The sequence below is a fragment of the Bubalus kerabau genome, chromosome 1 (genome assembly GCF_029407905.1).
Source record: "Bubalus kerabau isolate K-KA32 ecotype Philippines breed swamp buffalo chromosome 1, PCC_UOA_SB_1v2, whole genome shotgun sequence".
NCBI lineage: Eukaryota > Metazoa > Chordata > Mammalia > Artiodactyla > Bovidae > Bubalus > Bubalus kerabau.
Genome location: NC_073624.1, coordinates 210,877,704 through 210,895,539, shown reverse-complemented (window position 1 = coordinate 210,895,539; position 17,836 = coordinate 210,877,704). Strand labels below are relative to the sequence as shown.

Sequence of the window (17,836 nt, the reverse complement as noted above, 5' to 3'; positions counted from 1 at the left end):
AAAAGATCTTTAGTCTTTCCCACCTCTGAGGAAGGCTTTCTTATCTCTCCTTGCTATTCTTTGGAACTCTGCATTCAAATGGGTATATCTTTCCCTTTCTCCTTTGCCTTTCACTTCTCTTCTTCTTCACAGCTATTTGTAAGGCCTCCTCAGACAGCCATTTTGCTTTTTTGGATTTCTTTTTCTTGAGGATGGTCTTGATCCTTGTCTCCTGTACAATGCTATGAACCTCCATCCATAGTTCTTTAGGCACTCTGCCTATCAGATCTAGTCCCTTAAATCTATTTCTCACTTCTACTGTATAATTTTAATGAATTTAATTTAGGTCTTATCTGAATGGTCTAGTGGTTTTCCCCACTTTTTTCAATTTAAGTCTGAATTTGACAATAAGGAGTTCATGATCTGAGCCACAGTCAGCTCCTGGTCTTGTTTTTGCTGACTGTATAGAGCTTCTCCATATTTGGCTGCAAAGAATATAATCAATTTGATTTCAGTGTTGACCATCTGGTGATGTCCAGGTGTAGAGTCTTCTCTTGTGTTGTTGGAAGAGGGTGTTTGCTATGACCAGTGCGTTCTATTGGAAAAACTCTATTAGCCTTTGCCCTGCTTCTTTTTGTACTCAAAGGCCAAATTTTCCTGTTACTCCAGGTGTTTCCTGAATTCCTACTTTTGCATTCCAGTCCCCTATAATGAAACGGAAATCTTTTTTTTGGTGTTAGTTCTAAAAGGTCTCTTAGGTCTTCATAGAACCATTCAACTTCAGCTTCCTCAGCGTTACTGGTCAGGGCATAGACTTGGATTACTGTTATATTGAATGGTTTGCCTTGGAAATCAACAGAGATCATTCTGTCATTTTTGAGATTGCATCTAAGTACTGAATTTTAGACTCTTTTATTTACTATGATGGCTACTCCATTTCTTCTAAGGGATTCTTGCCCACAGTAGTGGATATAATGGTCATCTGAGTTAAATTCACCCATTACATAGATAGCTTGTCTATCTGGGCTATCATGAATAGTACTGCTATGAACACAGGTACATGTATCCTTTTGGAATATTGTTTACATGTTTTTAGATCCCAGGGATAGAATTTCTGGATCATATGGTAGTTCTATTTTTAGTTTTTTTGAGGAACATCCATACTTTTTTTCCATAGTGATGCAGTTTACATTCCCAAAAAGTGTTCACATATTCCTTTTTCTTTATATCCTCACCGTTTGTTATTTGTAGAGTTTTTGTTGATAGCCATTTGGACAGGTGTGAAGTGGTGTCTCACTGTGTGTTTGGATTTGCATTCTCTAATAATTTGCAATGTTGAGCATATTTTCATGTGCCTGTCACCCATCTATATGTCTTCTCAGAAAAAAATGTCTGTTCTGCCCACTTATTTTATTGAGTCATTTTTTTTTGTATTAACTTGTGTGAGCTGTTTATTTATTTTGTATATTAATCCCTTGTAGGTCATATCATTTGCAAAAATTTTCTCCCAGTTTATAGTTTATGTTTTTGTTTTGGGAAGTTTTATTTATTATTATTTTTTAAAATTTTACAATATGTGTTAGTTTTTGCCATAGCACAGCATGAACCAGCTATAATTATGCATATATCCCCTCCCCCTTGAGCCTCCCTCCTTTTTTATTAGCTTCCATTTGTTTACTTTTGCTTTTATTTATTTTTCCTTAAGAAACAAATATAAAATATATTGCTATAATTTATGTCAGAGTGTTTTGCCCATTTTTTTTCTAGGAGTTTTATGATTTTAGGTCTTAAATTTAGGACTTTAGTCAAACTTGACTTTTTTTCTTTTTTTAATGTGGCTTGAGGAAATGTTCTAATTTCATTGCTATTCACATAGCTGTCTAATTTTCCCAGTACCAATTATTGAAGAGACTGTCTTTTCTCCATTGTGTATTCTTTTATTTTATTTTATTTTTAAACTTTACATAATTGTATTAGTTTTGCCAAATATCAAAATGAATCCGCCACAGGTATACATGTGTTCCCCATCCTGAACCCTCCTCCCTCCTCCCTCCCCATTCCATCCCTCTGGGTCGTCCCAGTGCACCAGCCCCAAGCATCCAGTATCGTGCATCGAACCTGGACTGGCAACTCGTTTCATACATGATATTTTACATCCATTGTGTATTCTTGCCTCTATTGTTGTAAGTTAATTGACCATAGGTCTGTGGGTTTATTTCTGAGCTCTTTCTTCTGTTTCATTGCTCTATGTGGATATTTTGTACCATTGCCATACTCTTTTGATTACTGTAGCTTTATAGAACATTCTGAAGTCTGGGTACATGATACTTCCAGATTTGTTCTTTTTTTTTTTTTTTAATCAAAATTTCTTTAGTAATTTGGGATCTTATGTGACCCCATATGAATTTCAAGATTATTTACTCTATTTCTGTAAAAATGTCCAAGGGCATATCTGATACGATAGAATTAAATTTTGATTGCTTTGGGAAATATGGCCATTTAACGATATTAATTCTGCTTATCCAAGAACATGGAGTATCTTTCATTTCTTTATACCATCTTCAATTTCCTTCATCAATGTATTATAATTCTTAGAGTATAGGTTTTCATCATATGAGGGGCTTCCCAGGTGGCAGTGATGGTAAAAAACTAGCCTGCCATACTGGAGATGTAAGAGATGTGGGTTCAATCTGTGGGTCAGGAAGATCCCCTGGAGTAGGAAATAGCAACCCATTCTAATATTGTTGTCTGGAGAATCCCAAGGACACCAACAGTGTTAACTACTGTCATAAATATTGTTGGTGTGTGTATTAAATTCCTGGCACTTATTTTTCTTGTTCCTTTTGACTCTCTTCAACCGATTTCTGCCCCCATGCACCTCTGATAACAACAAATCTGATCTCCTTTCCTATGAGTTTATATTTTTGTTTTTGCTTTAGATCCCATGTAGAAGTAAGATCAAATAGTATTTCTCTTTGACTTATTTAACTAGGCATAATACCTGTTAGCTCTAACTCTATTGTCTCACATGGTAAGATTTCCATCTTTTTTTTTTTTTCTTATGAAATGAATTTTACTAAGATTACATTCTGTAAATATGCTCAGGATTTAAGAGGGTTCTACTGTGAAAAGTACAGCACTAAGATTGATCTTAATAAGGAAATAAAGTAATTTTGGCTTATACTTTGCAACATTTTGTATACTTTGCATTCTCCATGTCATCATTAAATAATAAATATTATGAGGAAAAAAGTGGTTTCCCATGTTGTGCTGCTGCTGCTAAGTCGCTTCAGTCATGTCCGACTCTGTGCTACCCCATAGACGGCAGCCCACCAGACTCCCCCGTCCCTGGGATTCTCCAGGCAAGAACACTGGAGTGGGTTGCCATTTCCTTCTCCAATGCATGAAAGTGAAAAGTGAAAGTGAATTCGCTCAGTTGTGTCCAACTCTAGCGACCCCATGGACTGCAACCTACCAGGTTCCTCCGTCCATGGGATTTTCTATGCAAAAGTACTGGAGTGGGGTGCCATTGCCTCCTCCGCATGTTGTGCTAGTGGTAAAGAATCTGCCTGTCAACACAGTAGATGTAAGAGACATGGGTTTGATCTTGGGTTGGGAAGATTCCTGGAGAAGGGCATGACAACCTATTCCAGTATCTTTGCCTCAAGAAACCTGGCAAGCTACAGTCCATAGGGTCACACAGAGTTGGTCTCCACTGAAGTAACTTAGCACACATGGAGAAAATGAAAACAAAATATATTGAAGACTAAATTTCTAAACAGTAATATTTTATCACTAATTAATGTTAGGTTCCATTTTTTTTTAAAGATTTTTCTTTATGTAGATCATTATTTATTTATTTATTTGGAGTATAATTGCTTTACAATGTTTGTTAGTTTTTTCTATACAACAAAGTGAATCAGCTATATGTATACATATATCCCCTCCCTCTTGAGCTTTCCTTTCACTTCACCATTCCACTCCTCTAGGTCATCACAGAGCACTGAGCTGAGCTCCTGTGCTCTACTGCAACTTCTCAGTAGCTATCTATTTTACACATGGTACAATATATATATATATCAATGCTACCTCCCTCAATTTGTTCCTCCCTCTCTTTTGCTTCTTGTGTCCACAAATTAGTTCTCTAAGTCTGTGTCTTTTTTCCTGCCCTGAAAATAGGTTCATCTAGTATTTTTCTAGATTCCATATATGTGTGTTGTGGTAATATACAATGCTTGCTTTTCTCTTTCTGATTTACTGCACTCTGTATGACATATTCAAGATCATCCACATCACCACAAATGACCCAATTTTGTTCATTTTTTTGGTTGAGTAACATTAAATTTTATACAATGGAATAGCACACTTTTTGTTGTTGTTGTTCAGTTGCTAAGTGGTGTCTGACTCTTTACGACCCCATGAACTGCAGCACACCAGGCTTTTCTGTCTTTCACTATCTCCCTGAGTTTGCTCAATTTCACATCCATTGAGTCAGTGATGCCATCCAACTATCTCATCCTCTGTTGCCCCCTTCTCCTCTTGCCCTCAATCTTTCCCATCATTAGGGTCTTTTCCAAAGAGTCTGCTCTTCACATCAGGTATGTTGCAGAAAACACAGATTCTATCTCATTTTGGAGATGAGGGAACATTCAAGAGAAATCGCATCAACTGTGCAGTCCTAAAGATACACAGTTCACATCTGCCAAGGTTGGACAGAAAATATGGATCTCCTTTATCTGTGTTATCCATCTATTTTGTTCAGTTTTTTTTTTTAATATTGAAGAAAAAAGTGAAGTGGATATGCTTTTAATTGAATTAAACCTAGTGCTGAAATAAAAGAAAATTCTGCTACAAGTGTTGAGCACTGCTGGGGCTCAGAAGTAAGATTTATTGGGGCATGGGTTCACAGATGCTACCAATGATTTCAGAAAAATTTCAAATTTTCTGGCTTATCTTTCCCTTCAAAGTCAGGTTGTATGGTTGATTCAATGTAGGGTGATAAGGAAACATAGGGGAGGTACGGGGCTTGGTGGATAAGGACCATGAAAATTCACAGTACTGGTGGTTTTTGTGTGGACAACAAGATAACATCTTTCTGCTCAAGAACTGCCCTGATTCTGGATCTTTCTCAGCACAAGCTGAAAGGGTGGTCTTGGGCAAGTAATTTCAACTTTCTGCGTTTCAATTCTGTCTCCTCCAAGGAGGGGACTGGAATAATAATAATGATTTCCTAGTGTTTTTATAAAAACAGATGAGTACCTTTTAAGAGAACAAGTTTTCTCTGGAGAACAGTTCCTTCATCTATTTAATAAATACTAAAGTTGAGAGGAAAGCAAGGAAATGGAGTCAAAGTTGAACAAATTACTTGCAGGACTTCTGCCCCTAGTACCTTACTGGCAGATAAGATGTACATACTTTTGGTCAAGGAGCCTGGACAAGGAGGTTTAGATGAGGGCTCTGGCCAAATTTCAGGAGAGTCCAGGACAGACTAGGTTAGATCTTTTAAATGTGGATGCTTATACTGCTTGCGTAATTTTTAAATAGCCTCAAAATCTTTTCATGTGCAGTATCAAATTAAATTCCTACAACACACCTATATATTAAGAATATGTTCTCATTTTTACAGTTAAGGAAACCGAGTCTTACAGGAGATATTTTTTCATCCAATACTTGAGACTAAGACAGGTCAATGATTTGTTAAATTTACTCAGTGAATAAATGGTAAAGACAGGCTATGAAAGCAATGCTTTGAAATCCAAGGACATTGTTGATTTAGTCACGAATTAAGGGAAACAGTTTCCTTGAAACAGCTGGAAATTTGAAATTCAGAAGAGAAGAGACATAGAACTAGGACCAAAGACTCTCAGTCCTGCCTGCAGCATTTTCCTCTGAGAAACAGGCTGCTCTTGGGAGGTTGCAGAGTCAGGCTTTGCCTGGAGCATCAGCAGCACTAACCCTCAAAACCACTAGATGACAGCATTGACCGACCAGTAGGGGTCCCCTCAGGGCCTGACGAAGCTCCTTTTCCAATCTGGATAGTCATGGGACCTGTTCTTACTGCTGTAAAATGGATGTTGGGAGACTTGGACAAACACCTCCTCTAAGATCTGGACAGTTGCTCCGTGTGGATGCTAAGGCTGCTCATGTACCTGCATTGGGCTCAGAGCTCTTCCCAAGACTGGTAGCCACCATACACAGCAAGCACAAGGCCTGGAGGGGAACTTTTCTATAGAGACAAGGAGTACTGGAGAAGGGAAAGAACCTGAGGGGAGCATGCGTTGTCAACAGGCTGCCTAACTGAGAGCTGCTGTCCAGATGGAGGGTTGCTTTATAGTCAACAGGGGACTTGGCTGCAGAGGACAGAGATGACAGGACAGAGATACCAATAAGGCCAGGATATTTCAACACTAAGAGGTCACTGAGCACTCTGAAAATATTCCCAGAGACACAGGACATACTCTGTCCCAGTTCACCAGTGAGTGCCCAATTCAGATACAAGGCCTTAATGTCTCCATCTCCATCAGCAAGAGAGGGCAGTAAAGATCTTAAATGTTCCATTTCTCTGCCTATTTTATTCTCAGAAGAGCAAGACTGATGTGGTCTTAACAGCAATGAAGAGGTACCTTTTAAGAGAACAAGTTTTCTCTGAAGAACAGTTCCTTCATCCACTTAATAAACACTGAAGTTGAGAGGAAAGCAAGGAAATGGAGTCAAAGCTGAACAAATTACCCACAAGAATTCTGTCTTCTAGTACCTTGCTGGCAGATAAGCAGATGTATATACTTTTGGTCAAGGAGTCTGGACAAGGAGTCTTAGATGAGGGATCTGGCCAGAGGATACTCTGTGGATAGACGAGCTCTCTAGGGAAGGGTGTGAAGCTGATGCTGAGGGACAGGTGGCATATGTGAAAAATATATATGTAAATGAGAGAACAGGCAGGATGGGCATTCCAAGTGCAAAGGATAAACAGGAGACCCAGAGAGAAGGATGTTAGTGTCTTCTAGAAGTTTGGGGAAGAAAATGACACTGGATAAGTGGTGAGAGTTGGGGGGTAATGTCACTATGAAGGCAAGCATGGAAAGAGGCTCCAGGTAAAGAAAAGCTATAATTCACTGGACTTAGAATCTTCAGGTGTTATACAATGTGAAGCTTTTCCCTGAATAAAACTCCCTATAGGCCTTGTGAAACAGCTACAGGTTGACTTGTTGTCTATGGGGTATGTATCTGGTCCATGATACATCACTGAATGAAGCCATTTCCTCTTTAGTTCCTCTCCTCCCATTTTCTCTTAAATTCATTCTAATTAGACTGTTGTACCCATCCATCCTCTGAGTCCACTTCCCAAAAGCCACAATGACATTAACATTTCCAAATATAATGATTAATTTTCAGTATTCATCTTTCTTAAGCAATGGCTTGAGGTGAGTACCATAGATTCCTCCACCTTGCTTAGAACCCTAACTTCATTTGATTTCTAGGATACCGCTTCCCCCCACTCCCCCTCTTCTTTAGCAAATGATGTTCTTTTGGTTACCTTTGTTGAAAAACAGGGTTGGTCAGAAGTGTCCCTGACTTGGTTTGTGCTGAGGCAGAAGAGCTGTTACTGAGGTTTGGGGATGATGTGTTAACATTGATATGGTCTTCTCAATATACCACTAGCTGTGAAGTCACCCACAAGGTAGTTGAATAAATTCTGGGTCCCTTATATGCCACAGTATGTTGTGGGGATAAATGAATTGTGAGTGTGTTTTATGTGGAAATTAATTGAATCATTGACAAGGTAATATTTCTAGTAATATAACATGGAAAAAATAAAATTGCATGTCTAGCTCATAATATACTAAAAATATTACATACTGATGAAAAAGTTGTATGTATTTTTTTAACCTGAAAAGAATGTAGAAGACAACTTCTACAGTATTAGAATAGAGAAGGCCTTTGTAAACAAAATAGGCATTTCCAAACCAAAAATAATTGACACCATAAAAATCTACACAACACAGAAAAATATAGGCATATGTTTAAATCTCACTTTTTGGAAAGACATTACATATATAATAAGAGATTAATAATAATGGTACATAAATGAAGTAAGTCAGACAGAAATGGAATCAAAAAGTATAATCTTTTAATTGACTAATTCAGAGCTTAAGAAATACTCTTGAACAGTGAACATGGAAAAACTAAATAAAAAGCTTTGGAAAGAATCTAAATCAAAATTTGTCAGAAAAATCCAAAGATATAACTGTGATTGAATTGATATGTTGGCGAAAACATGCAAAGTGTAGCTAATATTGATCAGTAATTACATCAGGATATAAGTAGAAAATATTTTTATCTAGGGATGGAGAATGACTCAAAGACATCAACAAAAGGAAATTCTCTCCAGCCCTGGTCCCAAGAAGCAATGGAAGAATTAACCGTTTCCAGGATCGACAGTAGTTGAAGCTGCAGAGGGTAGGACCACTGGTGAGACCTGGGCCTGAGCTGGAGGAACTTGGTCACTGCCAGTCGCAGCTGAGCAGAGAAGGTGCTGAAACAGTATTCAGACCTGAGTCTGCTGCTACCCTTCAGTCTCCTTCTGGAGTCTCTCACTGGCCAAACAATCTAGAAGGCAGAGGAACAAGTGACACACTGTGGTCACAGAGAGAAATAGAAGATAAGCCACGTATGAGGGACAGGATCGAAATGCCAACACAGTGGGGATGTATGAAACCGATCCTCTTTCTTTTCAGGCAGTGGGGGGCTAATTAGTCTAAATTGTAAATTAGAATTTAATAGCATGCAGATTAATACTTTGCATTAAAATTCAAAAATCATCGATTATTTGAACCGATTTACCTGGGATTCTGTCCTCTGAAAGTAATATATGTGAAGAAAGGTATTTGTATGAGACAATTGTTTTTCAAATAACAGTTACTATGATTGAACAATGGCATCACTAAGTTCATTATTAGGCTATTTAATTCAAAATTACTGACAAACCCATCTTTTGGAATATTATCCAGTTCCATGCAATGAAGTAGTAAGATACTTGAAACAACTTACTGAGCTAAAAAAGCATGTTGGAGGTCAATGTTTGATTTGTTTCTTTAAAAAGAAGTGTGAATTATAGGACTCCACATTCCTGGTCATGACATTAGATAGAGGTCTACATTTTCCAAAGACAGTGTCAAGCAGGACAGAAAACATTTGTTTACAAATAATAACCTAAGAGGTGAAAAGGCAATCAAAACTATGCACGTCAGTTTTAATGTCTCTAATTATGCTTAATAAACCCTTTTCTTTTAGCCATTCTTAGAAAATGATTTAGATCGTCTGTTTCTTCAGATTTAATTCTTTGAACACATTAAAGAAAGCAGAATATTTATGAAAATGATGCACGCTTCTCTATTTAATCCAAGTTGATTAATTCCTATATTTGGGTGAAGAATTCCAATCACATTCCTTTATGTACTTTATAAGATGGAGAAGGCTGATGCCTTGTTAACATGGAATTTAAGTGATTCATTTGCCCAAATGCAAAATGCTGTCATTCCTATCATAAACACATGAATAAATAAGAAGTTTGAAAATTTTAAATAACTTCAGAAGACAGCTACCTATGTAGCATGGTAAGCGAGTGGATTTGAGTGCAAAAAGTTCTTCCATTTCAATTTTTAACTCTATATAAAAGAAATTTTGAGTAGCAACTGGTTCTCTGTGTCTAAGAATTCTGATTATTAAATATTATATATAATTGATATTTTTATGAAGAATTTTCTGTTACATAGTTCTTACAAATTATTATTAGCAGAGATTTTGGAAAATTGTATTTCAGACACATTATCTAAAAAGATAATTTGATTTTCTGAAAATATACTTTTAAACACTTTTCTTCAGTTTGGTAGAGGGAAAGAAATCTTAGGAAGAATATAATTCCACACCACATTTTGTTTTATTTTGTCCCCTATGTTTATGTTGTAAATGGAGCTATCAAACATGTGGATTATTGTAGTTGAGCAAATTAAGGGGTGATGAATATACTTCTCAATTACTTTAAATTCAGAATGCATATTTTACCCATTTGTTTTCACTACAGAAATATTGCAAACTTATTTTCTGAAATTGTTTCCCAAAACACTTGGAGATATTTATTTTACAGTCATTACTTAATTGTATAAAGAGGAAAAGAGAATATGCACTTTTAAAACCACAAGCTGTTCATAGCCAGTTGGAAAATGAGGATATATGCAACCATGTCTATGGCTTTATGCAGCAGGTTCAACAAGGTCCCTCTTACTCCAAATCTTCTCCATTGGGATTCTTCTGTTGTCAAAGCATAATCCATGCCACTTATTAATAGATAAACTCTATCCCCCCTTCATAGAACACAGCCTTGTGTGGCAAAGGGGCTAATTCAATGTAGTAATTCAAAAGTGTAATTCAATGAAGCTATGAGCCATGATGTGCAGAGTCACCCAAGGTGGATGGGTCATAGAGAAGAGTTCTGAGAAAATGTAGTCTGCCAGAGAAGGGAATGGCAAACCACTCCAGTGTTCTTGCCTTGAGAATCCCATGAAGAGTATGAAAATGCAAAAAGATATGCCAGTGGAAGATGAGACTCCTGCATCAGAAGATGCTCAATAAGATACTGGGGAATAGAGGAGAAATAGCTCCAGAAAGGATGAAGAGGCTAGGCTAAAGCAGAAATGACATTAGCTGTGGGTGTGTCTGGTGGTGAAAGTAAAGTCTTATGCAGTAAAGAATAATATTGCATAGGTAACTGGAATGGTAGGACCATGAATCAAGGTAAATTGGGCATAGTCAAGCAGAAGATGGCAAGAGTGAACATCGACATTCTAGGCATCAGTGGATTAATAATGGACAGGAATGGGTGAATTTAGTTCAAATGACCATTATATTTACCACTGTGGTCAAGAATACCCTAGAAGAAATGGAGTAGCCTTCATAGTCAACAAAAGAGTCTGAAAAGCAGTACTTGGGTGCGATCTCAAAAACAATAGAAAGATCTCGGTTTATATCCAAGGCAAACCATTCAACATCACAGCAATCCAAGTTTATGCCCCAACCACTGACACTCAAGAAGCTGAAGTTGAACAGTTCTATGAAGACCTCCAAGACCTTCTAGAGCTAATGCCAAAAAAAGTTTTTTCCATCATAGGGGATTGGAATGCAAAAGTAGGAAGTCAAGAGATACCTGGAGAAACAAGTAAGCTTGACCTTGGAGTACACAGTGAAGCAGAACAAAGGCTAACAGAGTTTTGCCAAGAGAACACATTGGTCATAGAAAACACTCTCTTGAAACAACACAAGAGATAATGCTGCACATGAACATCACCAAATGATCAACACTGAAAGCAGACTGATTATATTCTTTGGAGCCAAAGATGGAGAATCTCTATACAGTCAGCAAAAACAAGACATAGAGATGACTGTGCATATTGCTGACCCTGCTTGCTGCATCAATGGTATTGCTGATCCTGTACATTATGCCAGTTGTCTGATGCTCACACTGTCTGCACTATTTGCTGAACCCAGGGCAGGTAAGGAGGGAGTTAAGAGGCTAGAAGAAGACTCAAGGAGCCAGGAACAGTAGGAACTGCAGACACGTTTATTCTCTCCTGGCTGACACAGCAGTTGTAGCAGCAGACACGCAATATTCTCTCGTCTTGTGGCTGACCCAACGGACACAGCTGTGTTACAGCAGTAATTCCCCCTCTTTCTAGGTGGAGCCCATATATCCCTACAGCATAAAGTAGCTTGTGACCAAGCGAGTTCCTCGTGATGCGCATGCACAGTGATATAAATGATCTCAGCTGTTACATAGTCCTTCTTTATAAAATGTGGGGCGAGAGAGCCTGAACATGCTATCTTGGCTAATTTGATCTTTCCCTTCACTGTGGCTCAGATCATGAGCGCCTTATTGCAAAATGCAGGCCTAAATTGAAGAAAGTAGGGAAAGCCACTAGGTCATGCAGATATGACCTAAATCATATCCCTTATGATTATACAGTGGAGGTGACAAATAAATTCAAGGGATTAGATCTGGTTGATGGAGTGCCTGAAGAACTATGATGGAGGTTCATAACATTGTACAGGAGGCAGTGACCAAAATCATCCCAAAGAAAATGAAATGCAAGAAGGAAGAATGGTTTTCTGAGGAGGCTCTACAAATAGTTGAGAAAAGAAGTAAAAGACAAGGGAGAAAGGGAAAGATATACCCATCTGAATACAGAGCTCCAGAGAATATCAAGGAGAAATAAGAAAGCTTTATTAAGTGAACAATGCAAAGAAGTAGAGAAAAAAAATAGAATGGGAAAGTCTAGAGATGTCTTCAAGAAAATTGGAGATAGTGAGGGAAAATTTTGTTCAAGGATAGGCACAATAAAGGGCAAAAATTATAAGGACCTAATAAGCAGAAGCAATTAAGAATACACAGAAAAACTATACAAAAAAGGTCTTCATGACCTGGATAGCCACGATGGTGTGGCCACTCACCCAGAGCCAGACATCCTAGAATGTGAAATTAAATGGGCCTTATAAAGCATTACTACATACAAAGTTAGTGAAAGTGATGGAATTCCTGCAGAGCTACTTCTAATCCTAAAAGATGATGCTGTTAAAGTGCTACACTGAATATAGCAGCAAATTTGGAAAATGCAGCAGTGGCCACCACAGGACTGGAAAAGGTCAGTTTTCATTCCAATCCCAAAGAAGGGCAATGCTAAAGAATGTTCAAACTACCTTAAAATTGCACCTCACACATGCTAGCGAGGTGTTGCTCAAAATCCTTCAAACCAGGCTTCAGCAGTTTGAGAACCAGTAACCTCCAGATGTACAAGCTGGGTGTAGAAAAGGCAGAGGAAATGGAGATTAAATTGCCAACGTTCTCTAGATCATAGAGAAAGCAAGGAAATTCCAGAAAAACATCTACTTCTGCTTCACTGACAACAATAAAGCCTTTGACTGTGTGGACCACAACAAACTGTGGAAAATTCTTAAAAAGATATGACTACCAGACCACGTTATGTTTCTCCTGTGAAACCTTCAGTCAAGTCAAGAAGCAACAGCTAGAATCAGACATGCAACAATGAACTGGTTCAAAATTGGGAAAGGAGTATGTCAAGACTGTATAATTTAACCCTGCTTATTTAATTTGTATGCAGAGTACATCATGCAAAATGTTAGGTTGAATGAGTTACAAACTAGAATCACAATTTCCAGGAAAAATATCAACAACCACAGGCATGCAGATGATACTATCTTAATGGCAGAACGTAAAGAGGAATTAAAGTGCCTCTTGATGAAGGTGAAAGAGGAGAGTGAAAAAGCTAGTGTAAAACTCACTACTCAAGAAACTAAGTTCATGGCATCTTTTTCCATCACTTCATGGCAAATAACAAGAGAAAAAGTTAAAATAGTGACCCATTTTATTTTCTTGTGCTCCAAAATCACTACGGATGGTGACAGCAACCATGAAATTTAAAGATGTTTGCTCCTTGGAAGAAAAGCTATGACAAACTCAGACAGTGTATTAAAGAGCAGAGACATCACTTTGCCAACAAAGGTTCATATGGTGAAAGATATGGTTTTCTAGTAGTCATGTATGCATATGAGAAAAGTGAAAATGAAAGTCTATCAGCTGTGTCTGACTTTTTGTGACTCCATGGACTATACAGTCTGTGGAATTCTCCAGGCCAGAATACTGGAGTGTATCCCCTTTCTCCAGGGGATCTTCCCAACCCAAGGATCAAACCCAGGTCTCCTGCATTTTTTACCAGCTGAGCCACAAGGGAAACCCAAGAACACTGGAGTGGGTAGCCTACCCTTCTCCAGAGGATCTTCCAGACCCAGAAATCAAAACAGTGTTTCCTGCATTGCAGGCAGATTCTTTACCAACTGAGCTATTAGGGAAGCCCGTGGATGTGAATTGGATCATAAAGAAGGCTGAGCCTGAAGAATTGATATTTTCAAACTGTGGCACTTGAGAAGATTCTTGAGAGTCTCTTGGATTGCAAGGATATCAAACCAGTGAATTCTAAAGGAAATCAACCCTGAATATTCTTTGGAGGGACTGATGCTGAAGCTAAAGCTCCAATACTTTGGCCACCTGATGCAAAGAGCTGACTCACTGGGAAACACCTTGATTCTGGGAAAGATTGAGGGCAAGAGGAAAAGGGAGTGACAGGATGAGATGGTTGGTAGCATCGCCAACTCAATGGATTTGAGTTTGAACACACTCCAGGAGATAGTGAAGGACAGGGAATCCTGGCGTGCTGCAGTCCATGGGGTCACAAAGAATCAGACATGACTTAGCAAATGAATAATAGTAACAAAATACCATTCAATTCTCATTCTCACTCACCTCATCTCCCCATCTTAATATTAAACTTCCCAGTTGATTTCCACTGATTTAACATTTCACAAAGAATAATCTCATTGTTTGGTTGATGTTTGTAAAACTCTGGATAGCAGAGGGTCAAGAAATTAGTCTATAAAGTAAGTCAGGAAAGGAGGAGCCATTGGAACATTTTCCTCTCCTGTTTGGTAAACTATCTGACATTTGTGCTCTTCTTTTTCTGTGTCCTTGAACAATCCCCTCCCTCTCCTCCAGTTGTTTATACTCATCTGAAGTTAATATCTGGTCACCATTTAACACTGAATTCCAGGGGCTGCTCTCAACCTTTTATTTTACCCAACTTACATGTCACAGATAGAACTGATATCTCTTTATGAGCTGTACCCATTCTTCATGAACATCAAGACACAGCAAATACTTTATAGCACCCATTTGTGTGTGAAACTACAGCTACAGATCCACATCCCTTGGGAACAGCAGCCATGTAGTATTCAGATTTTACTCTCATTTAGCTTTTATTTTGGATTATAGTATAGTGTAGGAAATATTAATTGAATAATTGAATAAATAAATTAGTTTGAAATTTGATATCCTGCCTCTTTTTGTGTAATAAATTACATACTTCAAAACTTGGTTCAGATGTCATCCCATGGAGGAATCTTCTCTAAATCTTTCTGCCACTTTGAATTTTTATATTTCCCTCTGTCCTTTATACAATTCTGCATTCTAAACCTACTACTTGCAGAGAACAATTAACCTCCACTAAATGCCTTCAGAATTCACCCATGTGGAACAAAGCAGGCCATATAAAGTTGGGCAGAGACAGGATTATCTCAGTAATAATTAACCACATTAAAACAAGCATGTTTTCTTAGGCATTATGCCATTTACATTGCCACGAAGCAGAAGACAAATTCAATAAAGGAGTGAGGATTGATACTTTAACTGTTTATGTGGAGTAAGTGTTTATTTATAGAAAAGTAGCAGGAATAATGGAGAAGGCAATGGCACCCCACTCCAGTACTCTTGCCTGGAAAATCCCGTGGATGGAGGAGCCTGGTGGGCTGCGGTCCATGGGGTTGCTGGGAGTCAGACATGACTGAACGACTTCACTTTCACTTTTCACTTTCACGCATTGGAGAAGGAAATGGCAACCCACTCCAGTGTTCTTGCCTGGAGAATCCCAGGGATGGGGGAGCCTGGTGGGCTTCCGTCTATGGGGTCGCACAGAGTCAGACACGACTATAGTGACTTAGCAGTAGCAGCATGAATAAGAATAGTACAAACCACATACCCTTTACTCAGAACCCCAGTTGTTAATATTCTATAGTTTTTGTTTCATTTCCACCATTAATCAATTTTATAGCATCTTGTAACTTTTTTCCTTTAAACATTGTTATTTTGTGTTTCCAAAGAATATATATATTCATCTACAAAGTCATAGTGCAGTTATCAGCTTCAGTAAATAACATCAATACAGTATAATTGTATAATGCATTTTGAGTGGAGAAGGATTGCAAAATTGGAGAGTTTTCTCATTCAAGGAAGGACTTCTCTAAAAGGTATGAAAATGAGATATCATAGTATAAAATTCTAAGTGATGCTGTTGGCATAAGAATCTAAACTTATGAAATGTAAAGAGAAGGTAAAACAAATTAATAAAAAGTTTCTTACTTTATAGTTTCTTGAAAAACAATTTCGACGTTTAACATTTTCTTCAGAGCCCCCATAACATCTTTATTCCTTAGACTATAGATTAAAGGGTTTAGTACAGGAGTGAGTATGGTGTAAAAGACAGATACCATCATGTCCTTCTCAGGTGTGTGGTAGGAATTGGGAAGCATATATGTGTATATGGCAGCCCCATAAAAGAGGATGACCACAGTCATGTGGGAGGAACAAGTCGCAAATGCCTTCTTCTGACCCTCTGCTGAGTTCATCCTATGAATGGTGAGGAGGATAAAGTAATAAGAGCCTGAAATGATTGTCACAGGAATGAGGAGCATGAGGACACAACACAGGTACATGAAAATCTCATATAGGGAGGTGTCTGAGCAGGAAAGCTTTAATACAGCAGGAACTTCACAGAAGAAATGATGGATCTCCCGGGATCTGCAGAAGGGGAAGGTCATGGTGATGGGAGTAAACAAGAAGCCATCCACTGAGCCCAGAAACCAGCAGCCAGATGCCAGGAAGAGACACACCCTGTGGTTCATGAGGACAGGGTAATGGAGAGGATGGCAAATGGCCATGTAGCGATCATAGGCCATGGAGGCCAGAAGGAAAAATTCTGAACCTGCTAGTGTCACATAGAGGAACATCTGAATCCCGCATTCAGGAACTGAGATCTTATTTACACCTGTGATCTGGTCCATGAGCATCTTGGGTACAGTAACAGAAATGTACATCATGTCCATGAAAGACAACTGACTGATGAAAAAGTACATGGGGATGTGGAGGTGAGCATCAGAATATATCAAAAAAATCAGAATGATATTTCCAGACAAGGCCATCAGGAAAACCACAGAAATGACCAAACAAAGGAGAGCAGGGTGTTGTGATTGACTGAAGATTCCCACCAGGGTGAAATCTAATCTTTCAGTGTAGCTGATCATCCAGGTGTTATTGTCCATGAGGTTTCACCTAGACCACCGAGGAGAACTTTGAAGTTAATGGATTACTTATAGGAATCTACCAACTGAAATAAATGTTTACGGAGAGTGTGCCCATATGTGTATGTGTGTATGTGAGTGTGTATGTGTGTATGTGAGTGTGTATGTGTATGTGTGTACCACTCAATTGTGCTAACAAGAGGAAATTCTATGACTCTGTAGATATGGAGTTTTAAAAGTATCTATAATTTTACAGATTACTAGAAAACTAGTATTTCACAACTGTGGGTTTAAAAAATTGCTAACTTATAGCTATGTTGCTGCAGTTGAAGTTTATGACATCTGATGATGTAATGTCCTTCATGGACAAGAATGGAAATTTATGTAGTGTCTGGCCTATGCAAACACAAAAAGTAAATTACTTTTTTTAAAAAAGATATCACACTCTTCTAAAATGCTTTTTATAGAACTTGGAATTTTATTATCCCCAGTTTAAGGATCCAACTGGGAGTTTTAAAACTCTTGGAGGTGTATTACATGTAAGAAAGGTTTATAATAGCCAGGACATGGACACAACCTAGATGTCCATCAGCAGATGAATGGATAAGAAAGCTGTGGTAAATATACACAATGGAGCATTACTCAGCCATTAAAAAGAATACATTTGAATCAGTTCTAATGCTGCTGCGTCACTTCAGTCGTGTCCAACTCTGTGCGACCCCATAGATGGCAGCCCACCAGGCTCCCCTGTCCCTAGGATTCTCCAGGCAAGAACACTGGAGCGGGTTGCCATTTCCTTCTCCAATGCACGAAAGTGAAAAGTGAAAGTGAAGTCACTCAGTCGTGTCCGACTCTTTGCAACCCCACGGATTGCAGCCCACCA

General features: G+C 38.3%; 1 protein-coding gene across 1 annotated transcript; it reads right to left on the bottom strand.

Moving 5' to 3' along the window:
* Positions 1-16,011: 16,011 nt before the first annotated feature.
* Positions 16,012-16,974, bottom strand: LOC129642176 (olfactory receptor 2T29-like). The gene has a single exon (XM_055566735.1). The coding sequence runs from the start codon at positions 16,972-16,974 to the stop codon at positions 16,012-16,014; it is 963 nt and encodes a 320-aa protein (XP_055422710.1).
* Positions 16,975-17,836: the final 862 nt, after the last annotated feature.

What these genes read in the sequence shown, in the direction of transcription:
- LOC129642176 (XM_055566735.1), bottom strand. Translation starts at nt 16,974, where the DNA reads ATGGACAATAACACCTGGATGATCAGCTACACTGAAAGATTAGATTTC.